Raw genomic sequence first — 17298 nt, 5'->3', positions numbered from 1 at the left:
CTATATATTTTTATATTTCTGGAGGTATATTTTCAAGGTAGATTCCTAGATTTGGGATTGTTGAGTCAAAAGGTTAAGTGTATATAGAGTTTTGCTAGATTACTGCATGTAGTTTTGTTAGATTATTTTGTTCCAGATGGGGTGTACCAGTTTGCATTATCACAATGCATGAGAGTGCCTGTTTCGCTACCATAGCCACTTACACTTTTCACCAATCTGACAGGTAAGAAACTGTATTTCAGTGTGCTTTAATTTGCATTTCTTTAACTGGGTGTGTTTGAACACTTTTTCACATGCTTAAGGGCTGTTGTATCTTTTTTGGAAAGTGTCTGCTCATGTCATTCTTCCCAGTTTCCTAATGGGTCTTGTTCATTGTCTGTCAAATTTTAAGTTTGTTATATATCAGGGGTATTAGCCCTTTGTGCTATACGTTGTAAACATTTTCTCCCAGTTTCATAGGTGTCCTTTGAATGTATGGTTTTTTTGTTTTGTTTTTTTGCCATGCAGAAATTATTTTTATGTTGCTCAAACTGATTGGTCATTCTTTTTATTGCCTCTGAATTTTGAGCCATAGTTTAAAAAGCCTTTTTCCTACATCAAAGTTGAAGAAGAATTAATGTTTCTTCTAGTACTTGTACAATATCAATGTTTACATTTTGATCCTAATTCATCTGTAGTAGTTTATTCTTGTGAATAGTTTGTGTTATGGGTCTAATTTTATCTTTTTCCAAATGGCTACCTTATTGTCCCAGAACCATGTATGAATAAATCTACCTTAGCTAAAGGAATGTAAGATATTACCTTTATCATATACTCAATTTCTCTATGTACACTGGATCTATTCCTGGCCTTTCTATGATATTTCACTGGTCTATTTGTCTAGTCACATGCCAGTACAATACTTTTAATCATATAGGCTTCCTTGTAATATTTTAATATCTAGTAGGGTTAATATAATCCATACAATCCCTACCATCACCACCAGTGTTATTCTGGCTATCCCAGAATGTTTTTCCATATCAACTTACCTAATTGCTTTAAAAAGTTTATTAGTAATTTTTACTGATGTTGTATTACATTTAAAAACCTAAATTCCCATGAACATCTTTATACTATTGAGTCATAGTATCTCTTTTAAGTTTATTGTTAAGTATTTAATCACTTTGCTGTTATTATAAATGGCAATATTTTCTAACTGTGTGCTCTCTAATTATTGTTGCTGAAAGCTATTAATTTCTGTATGTGCCTCTAATTGATTTTTCTTGTCTAACTGCATTGGTTAATACCTACAGTACAATAATGAGGAGTAATGAAGACAGAGGACATCCTTTGCCCTGCTCCTGATTTTTGTGAAAATGTCTCTAGTGTTTCCCTTTAAATAAGATACTGACTTTGGAATTAAAGTACATGAATTTTATCATGATAGGAAAGTAACCCTTAATTCCTATGTCCAAGAGTAATTTTAGTTGGGAATGGGTATTGAGTTTATCAAAGGCTTCTTCAGCATCTATGATGATAGTGACTTGTTTTTACCTTTAGCTCTATTATTATGATGCATGATATTAATAGATTTCCTAATATTCAATCAGCCTTGTATTCCCAGAATGAATACCACTTGGTCATAGTATATTATTTGCTTAATGAGGTAACAGATTGTTTGCTAATATTTTACTTAGTATTTTTATACCAATATTCATCAGTGATAATAGTTTGTATATTGATTCTTTTTTGTACTGTCTTTATCAGGTTTAGGCAACAATGTTACACTTGTTTCAAAAAGGAATGGGGGGAAACAGTATGTCAGTTCCTCAAAAATTTTAACAGAATTACCACATGACCCAGTAATTCCACTTCTGGGGGTATATATCCAAAAAAAATGGAAAGCTGGGACAAAAACAAATATTTGCACACTCATGTTCACAGCAGCATTATTCACAACAGGCAAAAGTTGGAAGCCACATGAGTGTCCACTGACAGATGAGTGGATAAACCAAATGTGGTGTATACATACAATGAAATATTATTCAGCCTTTAAAAGGAATGGAATTCTGGCACACGCTACAATATATACAAACCTTAAAGATATTATACTAAGAGAAATAAGCCAGACACAAAAAGACAAATACTGTACCATTCCACTTACATGAGGTACCTAGAATAGTCAAACTCATAGAGACAAAAAGTAGAATAGTGGTTGCCAGGGGCTGGGGGGAGGGAGGAATGAGGAGTTATTCTTTAATGGGTACAGAGTTTCAGCTTGGGATGATGAAAAAGTTCTGGAGATGGATGGTGGTGATAGTTGCACAATAATGCGAATGTACTTAATGCCACTGAATTGTATACTTAATAAATAGCTAAAATGGTAAAGTTAATGTCAGGTATATTTTACAATTAAATAAAAAAGAAGACACCAAAGAACTGTGGCCTGTAGTTAATGTTTAGAAGCAGATTTTTTGTTTCCATTATATTGTAAAAATATGCTATAGAATCAGTAAGTGCAGAAAGGACTTTAATTATTATCAAACACATAAGTCTCTCAAGGTCAGATTAAAGGCTGTTATAAGCCCCCTATCCCTCTCAAAAAAAGGAAAAGAAATGAGAAAGTTTCTCTCCATTTCTAGTGGTCTGGCATAATCTATAGAGTGCTAGAATTATCTGGTATTTAAAGGCTTGGTAGAATTCCCCTGTAAAACCATCTGGGCATGGTACTTTCTCTGTAGGGCATTACTTAATTTTCTGTTTCTTTTTATGAAAATTGGCTTTTTATAACTTTCCTAACTCTAATGAGGTCAATTTCTCTAATCTGTATTTCCCTGGGAAACAGTCCACTTTAAGTTTTCAAATTCATTTGCGTACACGTCTGCTAAGCTGTACTTGTATGACTGTACTAATTTCTTCTGTTTCCATGGTTATCTTACTTTATGTATCTGTGCTTTTTCTCTCATTTATCCTCCTGATCAAGTTAGTTTGCGGTTTATCTATTTTGTTAATTTTTTTCAGAATATAAGGTTTTGACCTATTAATTAGATCTACTGTTTTTCTCTCCTTTTCACACTATTTATTTCTTTCAAAAAAAAATTTCTTCCTCACAATATTGTTTTCCTTACCATGATTTTTGTTTGTTTTGTTAACATATTTCTTCACACTGAACTAATCTTGAATTCATGGAATAAACCCTAGGTAATCATGACATACTTACTGCATCTTTAAATGTCAGCTGGAATTTATTTTCCTTTCTTTAGAATTTTTGGATTTGTACAATATGCATAAATGAAACCAGTCTACAGTGTTTCAGTAATAAACTACTGCTAGTTAGAAGACAATGTTAAAAATGAAACTAGTAATTCTTATCAACAGTGTTATTCATAATAACATTATTTGTAACTATCTCTCAAGGGAGAATAGTTAAATTAGCTACAGTACATCTCTGCAAAGGGATATATTATAATACAGCTCTACATGTACTGATAGGGAATGATTTCCAAAATATAATATTAAGTTAAAAAAACCAATTTAAACAAGATCAAGAGAGAACATATATAATGGGTTATTATTTCAATAAAATAAAGAAAAGCAAATATATGTGCAAGCATATATATGGATTTGCTTATATATACACTGAGATTCTCTGGAAGGATATAAAACACACTGTTTATGTGGTTGGTGGTTTTCGGGAGGGGAATAGGTGGCCAGGGAAAAGGAGGGAGGAGGATACTACACTGTATTCTTGCAGGCACTTTCATTTTGGATTATCTACTCAAAAATAAGTTAACACTGTAATAACAAAATTAAAAGGGAGAAATCCTTTACCTTTAATCTTTAAAGGTTATTTAGAATTTAGATGGTGACTTGTTCAAGTTATTTCATTAAAATCAAGAAAAAGAAATGAAGGCCAGTTAATACTATTATTACTGTTAGGAAAAAAAATGGTTCTGCGGGTCTCAGCTAATAAAATGGGAAAGGTAAATTAAATAATTGATATAAATATCCAATAATTCATAATATATTTACTTGGAGATATGACATTATACAGAGAAACAAAATTATCTTTATTTAGATAATCTAAGAATGGGTGTGGGTGAGTTGACATGACATCTCATTAAAATTACCCAAACCTAAACAGAACTACCATATGATGCAGCAATCCCACTTCTGGGTACAGGTATATTACCAAAGGAAACAAAACCATTATCTTGATGAGATATCTGTACTCCTATGTTCACTGCAGGATTATTCACAAGAGCCAAGAATGGAAACAACCTAAGGGTCTGTCTCCAGATGGATCAAGAAAATGTGGTATATAAATACAATGGAATGATATTTCAGCCTTAAAAAAAGAAGGAAATCCTGTCGTTTGTGACAACCTAGGTAAACCTGGAAGGAATTATGCTAAGTGAAATAAACCAGACAGAGAAAGACACATACTATATGATATCACTTATATGTGGATTCTTTTTAAAAAGGGGTGGGGGTGGGGAGTTAAACTCATAGAAAAGACAGTAGAAAGGGTTGCCAGGGGGTGGAGTGGAAGAAATAGGGAAAGGTTGGTAAAAGGGTACAAACTTCCAGTTACAAGACAAATAAGGTCTGAGGATCTAACATATAATATGACGACTATAGTTGATAACACTGTATTGTACAATTGAAGTTTGTTAAGACAATCAAACTTAATTGTTCTCACTGCCCCCACTTTAGAGATGTGAGGGGATGGGCGTGTTAATTAACTCAGTGCGGGAAATCATACATATATCAAATAATCACATTGTATACTTTGTAGGTAAGCCTTTTGTTTCCCTTAATTTTTCACCTGAAAATAAAAATCCTTGTTATAAGCACTGGAGTAGAGATTTTTCAATCCTTTCATATGCTTACAGTGTCATCTTCCTGTCGTCTAATAATTATATACTCTGCCTAGCACAAACTTTGTTCTTTTTGTTTTGCTTAATCTTAATGGGCACTAAAATTTATCAAATGAAAGAATCAGTGGGGGGAGGGGTCCTGTACCCACATTACCTTCATGAAATAAAAAAAAATAACACCAACAGACAACTTCTCATCAGAAACAATGAAAACCAAAAGACAATGGAATGTAAATTTTAAAGTGGTCAAATAAAAATAATCAAATAGAATTCCATCTCAAGCGAAAAACATTCATTAAAAAGAAAGGCGAGATAACATCTGCTTTACCTAATGACAGACCAGGGAAATCTCACTAAGAACTAGAAAAGCTGGGAAAAAATCAGAGCTCATCCTTTTGAAGACAGCAGAGATCTCCTGAGGTAATGAAAACAGAAGGAGTTAAGACTCCAGGGAAAGAACTTTGGAGAGGAAGCTTATTTCTATAGCTGCTTTCACCCTGGGGCCTTTACTGATTTGGCAAAAATCAGCAGTTGGCAGAGGCTGGGATTAGCGTTGGCAGGTAAAGACTCTGATCCACAACATGAATGTAATTCTCAAATGCATCCTCTCAAGGTGGATAAAATCCCTAGATAAGTAGAGTATCCAAACCTGAGTGTGCATCAATTCTGAGTCAGTGGATGTGCGCGCATGTGTGCGTGCGAGTACGCACAGGGGCGGGAAGGGTAGGCGGGCGCACAGATGGAGGTGTCCAGGAAACAGATGTTAATTGTTTAGACCACCCCATGGTGGCTCTGAAACAAAACAGACCTTAGAAATTATGTAGAAATATAACAGTATTTTTTTCCTAAAAAGCTGTTATAAAAATTGTTTTTTTGGGTAAACTATGATTACCTAATATTTAGCCTCATACCAACTTATGCCTGATTTTCCATACCACTGCCTACCTAGACTAAATGTCTATGTTTTATGTCCTTTACCATATAACTAAGCAAAATCTGCCATACAAAAAAATAAAATGTTCTAAAATTAAACTAAAAAAGTTTTTTAAATACAGCAGCCATAAAAGTAATGGTAATGACATCAAGAGGTTACTAATATGCCTTTCAAACAGTAATACGTAGAAGGGATATTTTAATCTTAAGAAAAAGTGAAACTAAAAACAATGCATTATAACAACCATCTATAAACATTTCGAAAAGAAAACTAGGCATTTCACATCAAGAATAAGAGAAATCTTCTTAAATACAGCCATTTAAGCCTGCAGATAGTTTGAATTTAGAGGCAAATCATACTGAATGAAACGTCTTTGTACACAACAAACACTCTGTATAATAACTGTAACACTAAAGCAAAATCTTGACCACATTTAATGAGTATAAAATGTATGTAAGAAGTAATGCCCAGAACTCCATTAAATTATCTGTATATCTGATTCCACTTAAAATGGTATGGGTGATCATTTTTGTTTGTTTTAAGTAACCTAAGTTAAAACACTTACCTGGGTTTCATATAAGTGGGCAATGTGAAATTGAACTGCAAAGATGATGGAAAACAAAAATCAATAATAATACAGCAGTGTCTGGGTAAATTTAATTAAGAATATAAAATGTAAAATATAAGCACCATCTCTACTACATAGGTTTAAGTAATTATAGAACATAACTTTTATTTTTAATAACACAGAATATACAAACAAATATACACGAACATGATAAGAAACCACATGTATTCACTGTTGGCTATTACTAAATTTTGTCAATGTAATTATTAAAATTAATATTAAAATCTATAGCAAGTGGGTATACTTCTTACAAAGTTCAAAATGGCAACATTAAACAAATGAAGAAAACTTTTATAACCTATACGTTTCAAAACATGGTATTTAAAACCTGAGTTACAAGTCAAAAAAGAAAAAGTGTTTGATTAAAACAAAAATACCCTCCAATTTTTTTCCTTATACCATATTTCATATCAATGTTTATAAAGAAGTCATAGACAAGAATGACACTAGTAATAACACATAGAGGAAATAAGTTGCATTTCTCTATCAGTTCTTCATAATCTTTTTTTAAAGTCAAACCACTTGGAAGGCAAGAATAGTAAACAGTCTCAACATTAATAAGTATCTCTTGAAAATCAAATAAAAATATACGTATTGCAGCTTTTGTTTTCAACTCTTCCTGATACTGCACCACCAGAATATGAATGATTCAACAAAAGCAACAATGAACCAGGAATCAAAACTGGATTCTGGTTTACTTAAATAATATGATTTTCATCCTTCAATGACAAATCTTTTATTTAATGTTCTATCTACCTGGATTTCATAGTTGAATTTCAAGGAGTCTGGGAGCCTTTCAAAATTATATGCATAATATATATGTGGACCTTTAAAAACAATGTCCACAGCTATCATCAATTTCTCATCGCCATCATAAACTAACTCTCTCACTGACTCCCATAACTGTAAGAGTCACCTGGGAGGCTTACTAAAAATAGAGATCCCTGAGATTATATTCAATGATCCCAGGCAAGTCCTGGAAAAGTGCCTTTTTATTTAGTTCTGCAAGGGATTCTGATACCTGTTCCTAGACCAGCACCTGGGAACAGCTGAAGTAAATAAGCATAAACACCAAAACAAAATATATAATGAACTTTAATATCAAACAACATTTTTGGATCAATAGTAAAGTACTGCCCTCTCCATATATAATCATTAAATATCGTATATTAAATAATCAGAAATGAGGCAAAATAAAAACATCACCTTTAAAAGTTGAAAACCAACATTTTGTGAAAAGCACATAAAAATAATAATAAAAGTTCTACAGATATAAATATCCCCTTTACCTATATCTGTTTCAGGGGTTTTCTTATTTCCTAGTCCCCTTTTCCAACACAGCTCCCTTGAGAGTTCCAGTCCATCTCACCTCACTACATCATTAGAGGGAGACCGGGTTACAGGTTAAGAGAATGAGGAAGAGATGGAAAATCTATGCCCTTCTCCCCTGAATCTTCCTACTCCTCTAACAAAGGTGACATGGAAAGGTCACATGGAAGAAAAGATCAGCAGCACGGTGGCATTCTATTACCATCCCAAACTTCCTCCAGGCTCAGCAAGGGCTTTCCTATCCCATGAGTTACTAAATCCAGTATTATCTTTTGTGGTATGAAAACCAATCTATATTTAAATTCTTAAAAGTCCTCTTCAAAGTGGAACATAACCATACAACTAAGAAAAAGCTCCACTTGGCAAGTCTCAATTAGAGGTAGAAATTTTTAACAAATATTGCCATAAAACGTTCTGAAATTAAACTTTTCTCAGAAATTAATACATTATTTTTAGAATTAATAGAATTAATTAAATCTAGAAGGAACAATTTTATCCCAAGGGGCAATCATATAATGAGAAGTCTCACATCACCATGATTCTACTTTCAAAACACAAACTGTAATTAACCCCTCTTAAATAGCTCTAGAAGAGGCAAGTGAATCTACTTATTTTCTTTAATTGCATAAATGAATTGTGCCATAAAACAGAAATCTCATACAGACTTTTTTTTAAAGCTCACTTTACTTTCTAAAATCTTCTGAACTTTGTAGCACGACAAAGTAACATGGAAGATTTCAAAAAACAGTCAACGTCTGTGGCATATCTAAATAGGTAATGATATAAAAAATTTGAAGAGAAATAAGTTTTACAAAGATAATAAAGAGCCTGATGTTTACACAGTAATAATATCTAGCTCAAATTAAGTAGTCTGTGTTTGCTAGTGCTCTGTGAGACATCAGCCATTATTACCATGGTTATCAAGTAGCTATGTTGATTGTCGAAAATAAACTACCCAGGGCTTCCCTGGTGGCACAGTGGTTGAGAGTCCGCCTGCCGATGCAGGGGACGCGGGTTCGTGCCCCGGTCCGGGAAGATCCCACATGCCGCGGAGCGGCTGCGCCCGTGAGCCATGGCCGCTGAGCCTGCGCGTCCGGAGCCTGTGCTCCGCAACGGGAGAGGCCACAACAGTGAGAAGCCCGCGTACCGCAAAAAAATAAAAAAATGAACTACCCAAATCAACTGAACTATAATGGCCTAATGTCTCTAAATAAGGCACATGCCCTTTCCATTAGAGTGACCAACCTTTTAGCACTCAAAGTTCTGAGTCTGGGGAAACGCCTCCGTCCTGTGCAAAACAGGACATTGGTCACCCTCCCTCTTATTTCCCTTCTCAACAAACAGAAAGAGAGTCGTGGTAAGCTCGAAAATGTATTCATGATTGTTCAAACTGTCCTCTTCAAATTCAACAAGATCTGCCCTGTGGTACTCATTCTACATAAGTGTTTTCCTTCAGGAGCAATGATCTACAAGTAAGATTTAACTTCAACAGAGTAGAATAAAATGAGGATTTACAAAATTTATTAGTTTGAAATTTATGTGACGTCCCTCTAAGGTTATCATTCAAACTGACAAGTACGTATGAAAGTTAGTTTTTAGGCACTAGCTATAATCAATTAAATGAAAATCAGATTTTTTTCTTATTCCCATAAATTAATTTAAAAAGGATTTTAAGGGTTTATATTCTAGATGGTTTATATAACCTGGATATATAATTAAGGAAAAAGTATAAAAAATTAACATTTTATAAATTAATATATCAATGAGTTAAATCCTTTTTCTAATTTATCCTCATCTTAGAAACTAAAATATTGCTGCATTTGTTACCTTCCTACCATTTGTTCTGGAAATACACTGATCAGTACTAAATCCTGAGTTTCATTTAAAGAAAATAGAATTCTTTTAAGTTTTCTCAGAAAATCACGTTTAGTAGAATTATGAGATAATTAGTCTGGTCTAGATAATGATTTAATCCACACTATGTCTTAATTCATGTTATATACAAGTTATATTCAAATTTCTACCGTTCTTTTCACTGATTCAATCATTTGGGGGCATTTTTACCACTGAGACTTCTCTTCACTAAACTCCTTTCTATATGGTTAAAAAATGAAGTCACTTACAGCAAAATACTGACTCTGTAAAACCTTGAATCTTTTGACTGATCTGAAATTTTCATGAAGAATGACTCAATTTTTCATACATTTTAATTATAAATTTTATTGTTCAAGTAAGAAAGTTTTAAAGAAATCCAGCTTGAATCCAATGCATATTCTTTAAACTTTTATTGGCTACCTTAAAGTACACTAAATAAATATGCCAACACATACATATTGATAAACACATCATAATCAACCCAATCTGCTTTTGGAAAGAAACATACATAGAAGCAGAAAATAAATGTCTAAAGAAAACCACTGTATCAGAACATGCTTCACACATTCTTTTTTAATTAACTGAAAAATCTCACCTCAATTTTTATGTGTGATGCTTAAAACTATAATAGAAAGTCAAAGTATATCTTCATAATTACCAATAATTTTAATACCACAAAGCCCGAATCAGTGAGCTAACACTTAAGAATCTTTGTATACTCTGTTTTCGTAAAAGATTGGCAAACCCTGTTTTTAATCCCCCCAAGTCATCTACAATGTAATTAATACACAAATAATCAATCTTGTTCACTAGCACAGATAATTTAATTCAACAACTCAGTTCACTGGCATATCTATTTTAGACACAGGCTGCTGCTCATAATAACTGGTCTCACATGTTCCATTTGTACAAGTAGCCATGGCAACAAATACAGTTAGATTCAACAATTCTAGGGAAAAAAATTACACAGGATTTATGACTATTATTATTATTACTATTATTTGCCATGAAGTGATCTGAACGCATGCAGAGAACTATGGTACTTAATAATACTTACTTTCAGCATTGGACAAAGTGCAGGGATTACAGTCAACCAAAGCTAACTGAAAATGCTGCAAGAAGAGAGTGAGAAAATTAATACACTAAATTCAATCATATAAATGTATTTTAAAATAAGCTTCAGGTATATAAGGTCTAATATAATAATGAAACTATGCTATGCAAATAAAACATACTAGACAACCAACTAGCATTACCTTGAACATTTACTGCTGGCAACAAACATGTTGCTGAATATTTTCTTCAAACAGTTGAGAATGGAGAATTGGGGTAAGAATTAACTTGATATCAAGTTATCCTACATAAATTTTGTTTATATGGAAAAAGAATCAGGTTTTTAAGTCTTCTAGTAAATAGGAAGTATTAGGTATAGAACACATCAAATAGAAAACATCATTATTTTAAAAACTGAAAATAAAAGTTCAATGGCATTAATGTATTAAATATCACTATCTCAAAATGATGTGAATGTTTTTTAAAAAAATGACTATGAGAATTATCATAAAGGGTAAAACTATCTGCCCTTACTGATTCTTCAATAATTACTGTATTTAGTGTCTTTTAAAAGTATCTGAAGTACCACAAAGAATGCATCAAATAGCCACACAAAACCAATGCACATAAAGAAAACCACTGATACACATTTCAGCAAACTAAAGGGAGATGAGGGAGTAGGGTGGGGATGGCATGACCTCATAGTTTCATTTCTAGTATCTAAACCAGATGCAAAATAGATGTACCTATTAAGACATAAATCAGCAGAAATAACTATCAACTATGATCATCAACCCCCAAACCTGAAGATGCCACAGTAAAATATCTAGCACCCATCCATCCTTGCAACCAACAGAAATGAAATGCAATTATCCTTTTAGAACGTACATGCTATTATATGTGTAGGCAATAATAAACCACTAATAATTTACAGCATCCACTTGTAATAATGTCATATAAGCCTGCCCCCCCCCAAATACATGTCAAACTCTAGGTGTAACACTTATAAGAATACAAATCATCATCAAGAACACTGGACGCCATCTGGCATCTAGTGTATCAACATTAAATCTGCTATCTAAACTAAGAGAAGGCATACAAGTAATAGAAATGGTATAAAATATTTAAAATTTAAAAAAAGGTAAATCTCTTTGAACTCTTCTAAAAAATATTTCCAGAAATGTATATTCAAATTTTCTGAGTCTCCACAAATTTTTACCATTAAAAGTAATCAAAAGCCAAAGTATACACCATTTTCTAAAAATTACCACTCCTATCCACAATCCAAATGCCTAAAGAGTTATATTTTTTTAACTGCTGGATAAACTGAAAATTGATATGTACAATGACAACTTCTAGATATAAGCCCAAAAAGAACTTTCTTTATCAAAACTTTCTTATCAAGAGGAATCATCACCAGCAAGCTTTTAGTACTGTATTTCAGAACAGAACCAACAAAACTGCACTTGGTCAACTAGAACCCTCAATTAACAAAAATAAACTAATGTCAGCTACCAAGTGTTACAATGAAAGAAAAATTAGAAGGCATAATTTGGTATGAATCAGTAGTTATTACATTCATTCACGAATGTCTGTTATGTGCTTGCATAATTAGGCTAGCCTACATTTGCAGTACTCTTAACATTTAAGGGTTGTAATATTCTGAATGGGCAAGCTACTAACTAAATGACTATGACCCTTAAATGTTAAATATTTAATCCATTCAACAAATACTTCAAGGCCCTATAATGTCCTTAGGACAATGCAGATACTAGGGACACAATGATCAACAAACCAAGAGTGAAAAATTATTTGCCGTGATTGACCGAATGAAAAAACAAATCCAACATCTGAACACTTCTAGAACTGCTTTTATTTTCCCCTGGCCTACAAAGCAGATTGTATGTCCTCAAACATCCTTTTAGTGTGCTACCATAGCAATAGAAAACAGACTATTTTAAAAAGTGAGTACTATGAAAGCAAAGCACGCTTTATAACCAGTTGTTTTCCTCTAGACAAAAAGAGGCACAGAAGCCACACATTCAGACTGCACTACATTTCTAAGCCTAATCTATCCTGCCAGCATAAATTAATATTTAGATAAAAGAAGACAGACCTTTCCTAGCTGAGCCAAAGGATACAAACTGACCTGCAAAAAAACACCCTTTAAGATGGCAGTATTTTAGTTTTGCTATTTCACTGAAATCCCACAAAGAGCAGAGATGCATAATTCGAATTGCCCAACCTACATTTCATCTATCAATATTCAAGGTCCTGCAGCAAAAACTGGCAGAAGTAGTTCTGGACCATGTTTTATATAATTATCAATCAATCTTAAAATCAGCAATGAAGTTACTGACGCACCATTTCAAACCCAAAATATCATGAAATATTAAACATTTCCAAACCACAATGATGTCTAAAAATTAACTCAGCAAAAGAGTACATATTCAAAAACAGGCCTGTGAGAATGAAAGAACTTACAGAATAACTACTTAAGTTTAAGAAACTAAGAACAGCCACACAAAACCACCCCACATAAAGAAAACCACTGACACACCTTTCAGTAAACTAAAGGGAGATGAGGGACTAGGGTGGGGATGGCATGACTTCGCAGTTTCATTTCCAGTATCTAAACCGGATGCAAAATAGATGTATCTTTAACATATAAACCGGGAGAAATAACTATCAACTATGATAATCAGCCCCAAACCTTGAAGATGCCATGGTAAAATATCTAGCACCCATCGCTGCAACCAACAGAAAGAGCTAGGAAATAACTGTACCTCACACCGAAATATTGCAGTACTGAAACTGACTACTGCTGTGTGAAATAAGACTTACTACGCAGTAGAGGCTTCTGCAGTTCAAAGACTATATACAAACCTCAAGGCAGAAAGCATTCTATAGAAAATTAATTTCCAAGCAAAAAGATTTACCTAAGACTTTATTTTTCCTAATGTTAACAGTGATTTCCTTTTAATAGCACTTCTGGTCCAATTTAGTACAAGGTTCAATTCATTACAATTTCTGTTGACATCTTTATCACCAAAGTCACTTTCTCTTTAAAAGGTTTTGACTTGTTCAGTATTTCAAAATAACTTTATAGTATTTCGCTTTCTATACACTAAGGAACTTGATTTCTATCTGGAGGGGGAAATCTATATTGATGTAATTAACACACAAAACTTGAGTTTCAAGACTTTATTTCCCTTTAAAGAGTTTTACTTCTAGTTATATAGTCTGTGATTATCTCACAATCTTTTCAACTGTAGAACCCTCCAACTGTATTCCCAACTCTGAAGACAAGCAATGAGATAACTTTTCATAATTGACAAATTATGGTTGTATGCATAAATTATTAATATGGAGCAATGTTTGGATTCCATATCCAAGCTTGGATTTTCTGATTCAGTGGGTTGGGGATCACACCCTGTGAACCAGATTAAAGCTTCCACAAATTATCCCAGTGCACAGTCAGGGTTAAATGCCAATATTTAAAACTTGTAAATTGTGTGCTTACCCCCCAAAGCCTTACTTCAGTCTATGTAGACAAGGTATGTGTAGTCAATACTGCTGTCTATATTCAATTAAAGCAGACACAGCTTTTTAGGAATAAAATGTTGGCAATCGGTTTTCACTCTACGCCAGGCACTCTGTTATGGCTACGCATCTACGCAATTGAATAAAAGGCTCACTGAAATTAATGTCCTAATAGAAGCTTAAAAGACAGTTCCATAGCAGACTCCAAAAGATATAGCTGAGGGAAGAAAAGAGGTCCTTCAGGCTGAGGAAACGACTTATGTGTACACAGCCCTTATGAAACAGGGTTTTATGGACGGTTTAAGTGGGAGAAGGGAAGGTGTCAGGCACTCTTGAAGGTCAAAGGCAAATTATTTTTTTCTTTTTCATTTTTACAGATCGCCACAATTTTGAAAGTATGATTTAAAACCAACAAACTTAATTCCTAAAACTAATAGTCTATGATAAATGAATGAAACTAGGGAAATGCCTTAGGATGTGATGGTACTTACTTTAGGGATTTAGTCTCTGAAAATAAGATATAGAACTAAAACTGATTAAGTTCTGGTAACGTTTATGAGCCACGATGCCTGGCCAAGCTGATCTGATGGAGATTCTCTCAAAGCCCTCAAACTCAGTTCTTCCATTCTCTTTGTAATACAAGATTATTACAAGAGTTTCAAGGAAGGACTCTACTGCACCAATGACTAATAGTTAATGGATCCTGGCAATCATGACTCAAAAGAGGCTCCTTCTTTTCAAGTTTACCAATCTGGTCTCTTCCAAGACTTTCTTTAACAAAAAAGTAAGACAAAAGACATTCTATACTGAAGATGTTCAAAATCTTATTTCTAGCCCTTCTTTTCAGCTCCAAACTTATACTTGTCTATACCAATATCTGATATCCCTCAGGTACCTCCAACTCGATAAACTCCCAAATGACCCATCTCCATTCGGAGGCTTTTCACGTTCCAATCCCAAAACCTGCTGCTACTTTCTTTATCCCATACTTTAGTTAACAGAAAACTGATTCAAGCCAATAAATGGGGAATCTCTACCCACATTGAATCTGTTAATAAATTAACTCCTTTATTAAAACTCCTTAAGACCTCTAGGATGTGTTACCTTTTATCCATGCATCCATGCAGCCATCCTATGAGAACCCATTTATTCTACAGATCTTGCTCACCTTTCTTCCTGTAACTGGGTCCTACCTAATCTCCCAATTCCTCCTTTCTACCACATTTTATAAAAGTACAGGTATGCAACCGATTAGAAATTCTAAAGCACTGGTTCTAGTATATGTCTAATCTGTGTACACAAATGATCAGAGTATGTACTGACTTAATTTTCAAGTTCTTTAAATCTAGTGTACAATTTGTGTTCATATCAAAATAAGACTAATATGTACACAAATAACAAATACAAAGCAAACATAACATATTTTATAAAGGGGATAATGTAACAATTTGCATTGTAAAATGCTATTTTGGAACGTAACCTTTAAAAAAAAATGTGACACTGGATACACTGAATGCTTCATAAAGCTGCATTTGAAGATCAAATATTTACAACCACAAATTTAAGTAGTTATCAGTAAACACCAAAAAATGCTTTTTGATTAGAAACAACTTCTTGTAGTTAAAATGTATTTGAGGAGAGAAACCTGACACGGGAAACCTGGACTCATCGCAACCCCTCAACATCAGAGAGGATGGTTACTGCACATCTATGAGCAGTCATGTGCTTTTCAAACATGTATTTGAGGAACTGAAGTACTTCAGCTATTTACACTACTTCACACTTGAAGGTATGTAATAGAACTCAGGGCAGAAATAAATAACAAATTAAAAAAACAATTGTGGGCAGGCAGAGTGAAGTGGAGAAAGCATTATTAAGTGGTTAGATAAACCAATTAGCAGATCACCTCATACCAGATAATATCTAGAAAAGATTAAAAGGTAAAGGATAAGTTGATGAACAGCAGAAAAAGGAAACATCAGGGAAAAGATTTCTGTCCACAAGTGAGGAAAAATGGACAAAAGACAAAATAAACAGCAGTAACCATCCTCTGCCAAAAGGAACAGGGACATTACACTCAGGTGAAACCAAGTTCCATTGCCAAAGTGGGAATTGGGGTGGTGATATTTTAAGGTACAAATGTGTAAGTAGTAGATAACTAGATCTAATGCACAGCATAGAGATTACAGTCAACAATACTGTACTATAAACTTCAAAGTTGCTAAGAGACAGATCTTAATTGTTCTCACCAAAAAAAAAAAAGATAATAATGTGACATGGTAGAGGTGTTAGCTAATGCTATGGTAATGTTTATTTTGCAATATATAAATGTATCAAATCAACACATTATACACACACATTAAACTTACTCAAAGTTGTATGTCAATTATACCTCAATAAAAAATTAAAAATTTTTAAAAGCCTCGAATTTTCAAAAAGCCAGATGGCAGAGTTAAGCTATTGAACATCATGAAGGAAACAGCGCAGGAGTGGGTTTGGTGAAATAATAGCAACTTTTATTATCTTTAGACAACTGAACTAATAAAAATATGCTGTTAAAGCTTCAACAACAACAAAAAATATTACAGATATCTTAGAAACTTAAGGCCTGGTTAAAATTAATTTAATAGCTTGTATTCAAATTCTCAGCAAGTATTTTTATAATACATAGAGTTCAAAGTATCTTAATTAAATGAAACAAACACATTAATGAATAAAATAATAAAAGACGAGGCATTTCACAGATTCCAAAAGTGGTTTCTAAAAGGAAGTACATATCATCTGATGCCTTTACTTATTCTTTCTGCCTTAATATCTCGGCATAAAAAAATATGACAATAAAATTCCTGAGTCTATATAAAGGATATGAGATTAAATCAGATACCTGGAAATGTAGTTTTCTAGAAAAAAGTGTAAAAAAAATTAAAAGTGGAAATGCTATTTCACTCAGAAGTTTCATGACTGGTGGCTGAATGAACTGGTGAACAGGGGGCATCTAGAGAAAACTGCACTGTCAGTTTGTGTAGAAAAAAATTCTGTTAAGAGATGACAAATAAAATCAGCCTTTTTTTTTCTCC

General features: G+C 33.4%; 1 protein-coding gene across 3 annotated transcripts in view; it reads right to left on the bottom strand.

Annotated features, from left to right (window-relative positions):
* KDM6A (lysine demethylase 6A) overlaps positions 1–17298 on the bottom strand; it is a 209193-nt gene that overhangs the window by 67002 nt on the left and 124893 nt on the right. For all 3 annotated transcript variants that reach the window (XM_082681587.1, XM_082681586.1, XM_082681585.1), the window contains exons 7-8: positions 10683–10737; positions 6359–6393 (exon numbers count right to left, since the gene is read on the bottom strand). In XM_082681587.1, coding sequence (XP_082537713.1) covers positions 6359–6393; positions 10683–10737 — 90 coding nt within the window. The remainder of the gene's footprint in view (positions 1–6358; positions 6394–10682; positions 10738–17298) is intronic.

Source organism: Grampus griseus, assembly GCF_964374135.1.
Source record: "Grampus griseus genome assembly, chromosome: X".
In the NCBI taxonomy this organism is placed as follows: Eukaryota; Metazoa; Chordata; class Mammalia; order Artiodactyla; family Delphinidae; genus Grampus; species Grampus griseus.
Note: the sequence above shows the minus strand (reverse complement) of the source record. Positions and strands in the feature narration are given on the sequence as shown.